Source organism: Oncorhynchus mykiss, chromosome 7 (genome assembly GCF_013265735.2).
Source record: "Oncorhynchus mykiss isolate Arlee chromosome 7, USDA_OmykA_1.1, whole genome shotgun sequence".
NCBI classification, from domain to species: Eukaryota; Metazoa; Chordata; class Actinopteri; order Salmoniformes; family Salmonidae; genus Oncorhynchus; species Oncorhynchus mykiss.
The window spans coordinates 51,178,764-51,189,795 of NC_048571.1; the positions used below are offsets into that span (position 1 = coordinate 51,178,764).

The following is an 11,032-nucleotide window of genomic DNA, read 5'->3' on the forward strand; positions in this document are numbered from 1 at the left end:
GGGACAAATGATTGCTGGACTCAACACCCATGGATTCCTAAACACTGATCATCTTGTTTTTTGAGACATAAAGCCACTTTTTAATCGTCTGGGTTTAGGTATGTTTGTTAGTAGAATTCCTTCACTTGGTGAGGGAGCAAACAAAGGTCAACAGACATAACTGCCTGACTCTCTGGGGAAACGCTGTTTCTGCTCAACCATCTGACAGACGCTCATGGGCCATGGCCCAATACTTTGGTAACCAGGCTGAGGTGTGTTTGAGGCGGCATTCTATCTGGGAACTGAGTGGTACCTGGGACATTGGTCGGGGCAGGGTAAGGGCTTGGTCAGGTTTGTTCTGGAGTTAGCGCCTAACCCATTAGGGACACTGGCCTGACTACCCATTGTTCCCAAAAGCTCTTTGTGCAAATGCCAAAGAGAGAAATAGAAAACACTAATGTTTTTGTTTTTTGTGTAACATCTTTATTAGGATTATTCAAATTGCTTGTATATCATCCACACTCAGTAATCTTGAACAGAATAATAATGCTGGTAAGTGGTTTTCAGATTGTTCACATTCTAATGTTACACGGACAGAAGGGAAGTACATACATGGACGTTTAATTATTTGAATTTTTTTCATATTTTTTTGTTACCAGGTTAATGCAAGCCACATGCTTTGGAGCTCAAGACACAGGGTTAATTAATTATCATCATCATCATCATCGTCATCATCATCATCAATATTATCAGACATTCTCTAATTTAGCCTATTTTTATTAATTGCACAAACTTTTGAAAGTCATAGAAACCTGAATTAATTTGTTTATAGAATTCAAGACAGAGAAAACATGACAGAGAAAATGGAAGGGGTTCACTAATGGTTATACAGACCAGCTTGGCCGAGCTGACTGTTCTAATTGCAACTAGGTTCTTCTGGGCCATTTTCACTGGGGCCTTGTGCTTAAATGGACTCAGCCAGCTCGCTCTCGGAGGTGTATGAAATGATTCTTCATTTCACAGTAGTCTGACAGCAGCTTAAAAAACTAGTCCTTTCATTTGAATCATGAGCGACCATTTGTAAACAGAGCGGGTAGAAACACTTTTCCCATTTACAATTGTTAACACTAACATCAGAAACTTCCCACAAACCAACACATAAAGCCCCTTTAGAGCAAGGGCATCTTGTGTAATGAAACGGTAACTACACTGAACATAAACCCTGCATGCAGGATTACCTTGACAAAGGAGAAATGCTCACTAACAGGGATGTAAACAAATTTGTGCAGAAAATTGTAAGAGAAATAAGCTTTTTGTGCATATGGAAAATTATTGGGATATTTTATTTCTGCTCATGAAAAATTAGAACAACACTTTAAATGTTGCGTTTGTGAGGTAAAACTACTGCTGATACCTTACTGTAACTCTGAGATGAAATCCTGCTGGTTTCGTAAATACAATGTGCACAAACAGGCATAGTAACACATAGCACAACTGCATGCACTTTGTCAACACTATGTAGGAAACTTCAAGAATTATACAATTGTATACCACATTTTTCTTCCACAATGAAAAAGACATCCAGTTAAAAGGTTCTGTGGCATAGCACCTAGCACAGAAAATGAGAAACTATCAACAGACTCAACACACAGGCAATACAACATTCAGGACAACACATCTAAAAACGTAACCAAAATCTAGTTTTATGTACAATACTCCAAAATACTTCTGTTTAACTGTACCAATCGACAACTTACTTTTTCTGGCACCAGAATATTTCTACCTAAGAACTGCATGTCCCCCCCCACCTTCAGTGTGACAATCAGACTGCAAAGCTACATCTGATTGGAGTAGGAGGTGGGCCCGCCCACAGGACTGTATTCTGATACCTGCTCCTGGTCTCCCTGGGCGCTGTAGCCTCCTGACTGGTCAAAACTGCCCTGGTTGTAGGGCTGCTGCTGGTTGATTGTCTCAGCCTGTTTTTCGGGAGGCGCTCCAGCGTACCGAGCTGGTCCTCCTTTATGCCAACCAGTCTCCTTGAAGACAAACCAGATGTTTCCTGCCCACAGGACGAAGTTTAGGAAGCCAAACACCTGGGGAGAGACAGAGGTAACACTTGATTTGGATAGTCCATCTGTCGCTGCTCTAAAGACTAGTAAGATCAGTAAGATTTCAACTATCTACTAACCCTAACCTTAACCATTATTCCAAACCTAACTGTAACCTTAGCTAGCAGTTGCTCATCAACAGATAGTTTGTTGACAGTAGGACCATCTGTAGAGTATCTACAGATGGACTAGCTGGACTATCTAAGTAAAGTGTGACTGAGACAGAGTATCACAGCAAAACAAACATACTATGGTTTATGATGTGTGTTTTGGTAGTGTGCAGTTCACAGTCTGACGCACCACAGAGGTATTGAGGCCTGACCAGCGGGGTCCTTGCACTGAGCCACACTTGTTGGTCATGACCTTACAGGCAGACATGAGCTCCTGCACCTCATCTGGGTCTGTGGCCACCTTGATGTCCGACAGGGCTTTAGCCCAGGCTGAAGAACTGACCAGCCACATGAAGGAGAACACCACGGTCACTATAAAGTCCTGAGGGGGAGGGGGACATGTTACTGAATATTGTTCAAGTTACTGTTTGCACAACCAGCAGATGTCAAAGGTGCAGGGACTGAGTATAATATAGAAAATATATTGCCGCATGGAAGCACTACAAACACATAGCATACTATCTTATTCAAAATGTAGATTTGAACATGGAAAAGCCTGAAAGGTGAGCAGCTCACGATCAGAGGGCCTCGGTTATTTTCGCGGTACTTGTTCTGGAAGAAGATGTAGACTATGGTGGCCATGAAGGAGTAGAGGAAGGCGAACACAGCGATGGTGACAAAGAACTCAGCCGAGGAAGTGTAGTCCCCGATGAGAAAGAGCCTCTCCCTCCTCCTCCCCTCACACAGCGGAGCCTCGAAGGACACCTGGTGCAACCTTCCACAGAGAGGGGAACAGAGGAGTCTAAAACACCTGTAGTCACTCTTTAAATAATGGAGAAAATAAGTCTGTCAAAAGTAATCAAAAGACCACTGAGGCTCTTATCTCGTGTGTCTCTGAGTGAAATATTAGCAAAGCTACCACTGACAGCATTTTAGACATCTTGTCTGGTGCTAATCAGTGTGTTTGGCCTCAGCTTACACAGTGCTACACAGATGGATCTTAATTGCCTTGACTAAATCTTCCATATGGTGTTAGAAAATACATCTGACATTGTCTCAAATATTAAACCCACTAGGCTGGTGTTGAAACGTATACTTCACACGCACGCACATTCGTACGCAAATAAACAGTAACACATTGACCAAGAAGACATTTTAATGAGGGGCAATAGTTCTGTAGATGATGACTCCTATTCTCTTTGGATGATTTAAAATGTTAACGGGGCTGCACTGCACTCTTTTTACTGCTGCTGATCTTATCGACTCGTTCAGTCCAAAGAACAAATATTGACTCATTTCATTCATTTTAGTCAATAATGCCAGACCGCGCAGGACCCCCTACCGGCGAACGATTAACTAAAAACAAATGATTCTACAAGCCTCTCGTTCATCATAGGGGGCTTATCGGAGCTGTCATTTGTGACTGAGTTTTACAAAAATGTGCTTCAAACATTTGTGATGGCTAGGCATATAAATACAATTATTTATTGATACCTTTGAAATTAGGTTAAATTGCGGCCGCAACCAGACTAGATTGTGGATGACTCTTTTTGAAATTACTTGACTACCGCGAGGGAGATAAGCACATAACGTTTGCGAACTGCAGAATCCCCCCAATCGATTAATGAACGAGTTTGAGTTTGTTGAGCAAAGGCAGGCCGTGAAGTCTGTGTTTTGGTTTGACAAAGCTGTGTCCATCGATAACATTCAATAATCAATTAATTACATTCATTCTTGCACCATACGATAAATTATTAGTTGTAAATATGTATTATTCACATAATAATCCGGCTGTAGGATTCATTGTGGCAAGCAGGTCAAACTAAAATGAATGAGTCACTTGGAAAAATGTATCATGACACTCGAGTCAGTAAAAATAGTAATTTAAAAAGAAAGAATCGTTCGCGAACTGCACATCACTAATTCCTATTATCTGTCTGAAATGTTACGAGAGAAAGTTTCGTACCTAAAAGGGTAGGCAAAATCGATGCCAATACTGAGGTTGCTGCTGGCCTTGTCAAGCTGGCAGTCCACACTAACCCACAGCTGTCCACTGTAGCCTCCACATGTCGCAAATGCAAAAATTGAAAAAAGCTGTTGAGAAACACAAACAAAAACCACAACATTATTGAATTGGAACTCTGTTCAGGAGTAAATTGCCTAACCATTTAATAACTAATCTGTTTAAAGTCTGAGAGGACATTACTAAAGACCCAACAAACTGAGAACTAGAAGAACCTCAGGGATAACATGTCTTGCTGTCATTTCCTCTAAAATATTTATGCATCCATCAATTCAAATCAAACTTTATTTGTCACATGCGCCAAATACAACTAGTGTAGGTAGACCTTACTGTGAATTGCTTACTTATAAGCCATTAACCAACAGTGCAGTTCATGAAGAGTTAAGAAAATATTCACCAAATAAACTAAAGTAAAAATAAAAAAGGTTTAGGGGGTACTGGTACAGAGTCAGTGTGTGGGGGTACATGTTAGTTGAGGTCATTTGAACATGTAGGTAGGGGTGAAGTGACTATGCATAGATAATAAACAGCAAGTAGCAGCAGTGTACAAAACAAATGGGGGGGTGGGGGGAGGTCAATGTAATAGTCCGGTGGCCATTTGATTAATTGTTCAGCAGTCTTATGGCTTGGTGTTAGAAGCTGTTAAGGAGCCTTTTGGTCCTAGACTTGACGCTAAGGTACCGCTTGCCGTGCGGTAGCAGAGAAAACAGTCTACAACTTGGGTGACTGGAGTCCATGACAATTTTATGTGCTTTCCTCTGACACCGCCTAGTATATCGGTCCTGGATGGCAGGAAGCTTGGCCCCAGTGATGTACTGGGCCGTACGCACTACCCTCTGTAGAGCCTTACGGTCAGATGCCGAGCAGTTGCTATACCAGGCGGTGATGCAACTGGTCACTATGCTCTCGATGGTGCAGCTGTAGAACTTTTTGAGGATCTGGGGACCCATGCCAAATCAGCTGTCATGTCAAAGATAAACATGAAGGCCAAGCTAGCAGACACTAATCCCTCCAAACAATTATTTTGTCTTCCGGCAGGCAAAGCAGTGTTCAATTTCAATTAGGCCTCCTCCCACACAGGTAATTCACATCCAGAACCGCTATAGAAAAGGTCCATAGAGTTGGTGGAATTGCTGTTTAATTAATTGCCATTTGCGCAGCTGGGCCAGAGAGCTTTAATTAGGTCAGGCGGAAATGTCCGACAGATCTCATCTCATTAAAAGGAGGAAATCGCCCCAACTCTTGTCTAATCCAGACATTCTGTGCGTCCACGAATCAACCGATTCTGTTATCTTTCATCAAAACTATCTGTAGCGATCGGGAGAGCGGGTCCTCAGTTATTGTTTATAGTTATTACCGCGGAGCCCGGCTTGGAGCGCAAGCTTCAAACCTATTGTGTTATGCCAATGGACAATGATCACGGACCTATAGATCATCACAGGCCAATTATGCCATTGATATCTGGTTAAAATGTAACGAAATGACATGTACATATGAAAATAAACCTGGAAGGATGAAACATGAAATGTAATTATTATTTGGTGAATTGATAAATCCTGATATCAAACTGATTGAGATAATAGACTGAATAATTGATAACTGATCGATTTATTTGCATTATTATTCTCATGATTATGATTTATGGTTAGGATCCTCAATGACTCAATCATGATTCCTATTGAACTGAATGACCTAATTATGTTCATAATGACTGTTATGATTAGACTTTTGTGATTATGAATTTGATTGGATACATGTTATTCTGTTTCCTTTTGTTATGCAGCACCGACAGACTACCCAGTAAATAAATATACCACGTTATGGTTAAAGGAATTCCTGCCTCAGTCTCCTCCAGTCCTCTGTCATCTTACCCATGACCACCTGTTCACCTTTACTATTGTCAGTCTGTCTAGCTACCCACACAGATTCCAATAATCGTTCAACCACTCTCTCTGTGGTGGACTCACCCTCCTTCTGATAGGCTAATTGACATCATTTGAGTCAATTGGAGGTGAACCTGTGGATGTATTTCAAGGCCTACCTTCACACTCAGTGCCTCTTTGCTTGACATCATGCGAAAATCAAAAGAAATCAACCAAGACCTCAGAAAATAAATTGTAGACCTCCACAAGTCTGGTTCATCCTTGGGAGCAATTTACAAAACACCTGAAGGTAGCACGTTCATCTGTACAAACAATAGTACCCAAGTATAAACACCATGGGACCATACCGCTCAGGGAGGAGACACATTCTGTCTCCTAGAGATGTACGTACTTTGGTGTAAAAAGTGCAAATCAAATCCAGAACAACAGCAAAGGATCTTGTGAAGATAGTGGAGGAAACAGGTACAAAAGTATCTATATCCACAGTAAAACAAGTCCTATATCGACATAACCTGAAAGGCCGCTCAGCAAGTTAGAAGCCACTGCTCCAAAACCAGCATAAAAAAGCCAGACTACGGTTTGCAACTGCAAATTGGGACAAAGATTGTACTTTTTGGAGAAATGTCCTCTGGTTTGAAGAAACAAAAATAGAACTGTTTGGCCATAATGACCATTGTTATGTTTGGAAGAAAAAGAGGGAGGTTTGCAAGCCGAAGAACACCATCCCAACAGTGAAGCATAGTGGTGGCAACATCATGTTGTGGGAGTGCTTTGCTGCAGGAGGTACTGGTGCCCTTCACAAAATAGATGGCATCATGAGGATGGACAATTATGTGGATATATTGAAGCAACATCTCAAGACATCAGTCAGGAAGTTAAAGCTTGGTCGCAAATGGGGCTTCCAAATGGACAATGACCCCAAGCATATTTCCAAAATGGCTTAAGGACAACAAAGTCAAGGTATTGGAGTGGCCATCACAAAGCCCTGACCTCAATCCGACAGAAAAGTTGTGGGCAGAACTGAAAAGGCGTGTGTGAGCAAGGAGGCCTACAAATCTGATTCAGTTACACCAGCTCTGTCAGGAGGAATGGGCCAAAATTCACCCAACTTATTGTGGGAAGCTTGTGGAAGGCTACCCGAGTTAAACAATGTAAAGGCAATGCTACCAAATACTAATTGAGTGTATGTAAACCTCTGACCCACTGGGAATGTGATGAAATAAATAAAAGCCAAAATAAATAATTATCTCTACTATTAGAGAAAGAATACTCGCTTCATACTCGTCGCCAAACCCACTGGCTCCAGGTCATCTACATGACCCTGCTAGGTAAAGTCTCCCCTTATCTCAGCTCGCTGGTCACCATAGCAGCACCCACCTGTAGCACGTGCTCCAGCAGGTATATCTCTCTGGTCACCACCAAAACCAATTCTTTCTTTGGCCGCCTCTCCTTCCAGTTCTCTGCTGCCAATGACTGGAATGAACTACAAAAATCTCTGAAACTGGAAACACTTATCTCCCTCACTAGCTTTAAGCACCAGCTGTCAGAGCAGCTCATAGATTACTGCACCTGTACACAGCCCATCTCTAATTTAGCCCAAACAACTACCTCTCCCCCTACTGTATTTATTTATTTTGCTCCTTTGCACCCCATTATTTCTATCTCTACTTTGCACATTCGTCCACTGCAAATCTACCATTCCAGGGTTTTACTTGCTAAATTGTATGTACTTCACCACCATGGCCTTTTTTTTGCCTTTACCTCCCTTATCTCACCTCATTTGCTCACATTTTTCTACTGTATTATTGACTGTATGTTTGTTTTACTCCATGCTCCATGTGTAACTCTGTGTTGTTGTATGTGTTGAACTGCTTTGCTTTATCTTGGCCAGGTCGCAATTGTAAATGAGAACTTGTTCACAACTTGCCTACCTGGTTAAATAAAGTTGAAAAAAAATATATTAAAAAATAAACTGAGTTTAAATGTATTCGGCTAAGGTGTATGTAAACTTCCGACTTCAACTGTAAAACAGTCAGAGGAAATACTGTCATTAGAGAAAACAATAGTCATAATCATACTCAACAGGGAGAGTTAGGCAAGCATGGTCATTCTGTAGCAGTTGAGTAGGAAAGGGAAAGGGGATACCTAGTCAGTTTTACAACTGAATGCATTCAACTGAAATGTGTCTTCCGCATTTATCTCAACCCCTCTGAATCAGAGAAGTGCGGGGGGCTGCCATAATCGACATCCACGTCTCCGGCGCCCAGGGAACAGTGGGTTAACGGCCTTGCTCAATGGCAGAATGGCAGAACCTTTCTGGTCCAATGCTCTAACCAACTAGAGCGGGGCTGGACCCAGCAACCCTGCAGTAACAGGGCAAGAACACTACCTACGCCATTAAGGTCCAGACCTGTTGGCTGTAGCTGTGCTGTGCTGACATACAGATGGGCTATAATACTCCAATACACTTGTAATGTCTATGATTGGATCATTGAGGGAGATATGAGGGTCAGTACCTTATATGAGGGTGGAGTACCTTAAGGGAGGTGTTGGAAGAATAAGGAACAATAACATTTAATATGATTTAATACACGTCCTGTCCTTAAAGCAATGCAGTGGTTTTGAGTGTGCTCCCTAATCCTAGAGCCTGGGGGACTGTCCTTCCTCTTGAGGCCAGGACTAATGGGGTGTTACCAATTGTATCTGGGACTATCGGGAGGAATCACAGGCTGTGACAAATGCAGATGTGTAGTTTAATATTGCATAGGTTATCATTTCTATTGTAAAAATACAAACAAATAACTCTCTGTGGCAATGATAGAAGAAAATCCTTCGGCTATGGGGAAAAAAACTGTGATTCCATGTATTCATTGTATCTGGTAAATTTCATGACGTAATTACAACGAAATGAAAGAAAGCAAAAGATACAACATCCCTTTGAGGCAACACCTCCCTGTCTATAGTTCTCCAGTGAGATGTTTCTAATACCTATGAAAACGCATATAGAAGTTCTACCTCAAGACGCAGATTAGTGTTATAAGCCTGACATGGCAGCTTGGAGGTAGTTATATTAATCACAGTAGTCTACACCACTGAGCATTGAACCTCGGCTCCAAACTCTGTCTCAAACCAGGTATATGTACCCAGATACTTTTGTATAGTGTATCTGAGTGTATGTGGACACCCCTTCAAATTAGTGGATTTGGCTATTTCAGCCACACCTGTTGCTGACAGGTGTATAAAATCGAGCACACCGCCATGCAATCTCCACAGACAAACATTGGCAGTAGACTGGGCTTATTGTAGAGCTCAGGGACTTTCAACGAGGCACCGTCATAGGATGCCACCTTTCCAACTTGTCAAATTTCGGACCTGCTAGAGCTGCCCCAGTCAACTGTAAGTGCTGTTATTGTGAAGTGGAAATGTCTAGGATCAACAACAGCCGCAAAGTGCTAGGCCACACAGCTCACAAAACAGGACCGAGAACTGAAGAGCATAGCGCGTAAAAATCGTCTGTCCTAAGTTGCAACACTTACTACCGGAAGCAACACAACACGAGGAAAGCACAAGAACTGTTCGTCTGGAGCTTCATGAAATGGGTTTCCATGGCCGAGCAGCCTCACACAAGCCTAAGATCACCATGCGCAATGCCAAGTGTCGGCTGGAGAGGTGTAAAGCTGGAGGTCATTGGACTGGAGAAGTGGAAATGTTCTCTGGAGTGATGAATCTGGGTTTGGCAGATGCTAGGGGAAAGCTCCCTGCCCGAATGCATAGTGCAAACTCTAAAGTTTGGTGGAGGAATAATGGTTTTGGCTAGGCCCCTTAGATCCAGTGAAGGGAAATCTTAACACTACAGCATATAATGTCATTCTAGACGATTCTGTGCTTCCAACTTTGTATCAACAGTTTGGGGAAGGCCCTTTCCCGTTTCAGCATGAGGTCCATGCAGAAATGGTTTGTTGAAAAAGAGGGCACGCATGGAACACATGTTAATTGAATCAGGCACCAACAAAACAGACATAGGATGGGAGAAATTGGAGAGAACTAGCGTATGATGGACAGTGGCCTATGTTCCCTGAAGAGCAATGGGCCTAATACTTGTTGGATTATACTTTGTTTTTGCCTCTGTGGTTTGACGAAATTATGTTGAACTACTTCAGTTATGCACTCTAAAGATGAATCTCACTAGTTATTTCCTTGTCTCCTCTCCTTCATACCCACTGATCTGAAAAACAGCCTAGTTTCTTCATCGAAGACACAGGGTAGAGTCCCCCCAAGCGGTAAAGAGAGAAGCAGCAGTACCTCCACTACAAGTCCCTCTCAATGCATCTCAGCAGGACACACCATCTCCTACTCTTTATCTTGGTCTCTCCAAGCCCATCTTCCATATAAAGCTATTTGCCTACAGGCTGCTCAAAACCATGATCACCATAATCAGAGCTGACACCTACTTAGCATGCAGCTCCATTCCGCCATTACAGGCAGCTGGATGGCCAGCTTGCCAAAAGGAGGAGAGATGGCAGTTTGGTTTCAATTCCTGGAAAGGCTGATTAAATGTCTTCTGACATTTTCAGATTATGCAGTTTGACCTCACACACTCACCTGGGTACGAGCGTCAGTAGTGTCTAACTGGTCTATTAACCAATTTACTGCCTGGTGCTCAGGCTGAGGTCTTTTCAAACAGCTCATCATTTTCACAACTTCACAGTATTATTCCAACCTCATAGCGCGGAAATGCACTGAGTATACAAAACATTAAGAACACCTGCTCTTTCCATGACATAGACTGACTGACCAGGTAAATCGAAGTGAAAGCTATGATCCCTTATTGATGTGGGGGTGGGGTGGGGGGGTGTTCCTAATGTTTGGTATACTCAGTATATATATGTAAATCACAGGGAAATCATGTTTTAGCCTGCACTGGGCCAT

The 11,032-nt window shown here is 42.4% G+C and overlaps 1 protein-coding gene across 2 annotated transcripts in view; it reads right to left on the reverse strand.

The window, feature by feature from the left end:
- Positions 1-439: 439 nt before the first annotated feature.
- Positions 440-11,032, reverse strand: part of LOC110527973 (synaptoporin) — a 28,007-nt gene continuing 17,414 nt past the window's right edge. Inside the window, exons 3-6 of one of the 2 annotated variants that reach the window (XM_021609629.2) lie at positions 4,164-4,291; positions 2,774-2,972; positions 2,388-2,579; positions 440-2,072 (exon numbers count right to left, since the gene is read on the reverse strand). In XM_021609629.2, coding sequence (XP_021465304.1) covers positions 1,815-2,072; positions 2,388-2,579; positions 2,774-2,972; positions 4,164-4,291 — 777 coding nt within the window. In that variant the 3' untranslated portion in view covers positions 440-1,814. The remainder of the gene's footprint in view (positions 2,073-2,387; positions 2,580-2,773; positions 2,973-4,163; positions 4,292-11,032) is intronic. The other variant, XM_036983469.1, reaches the window with a different exon arrangement.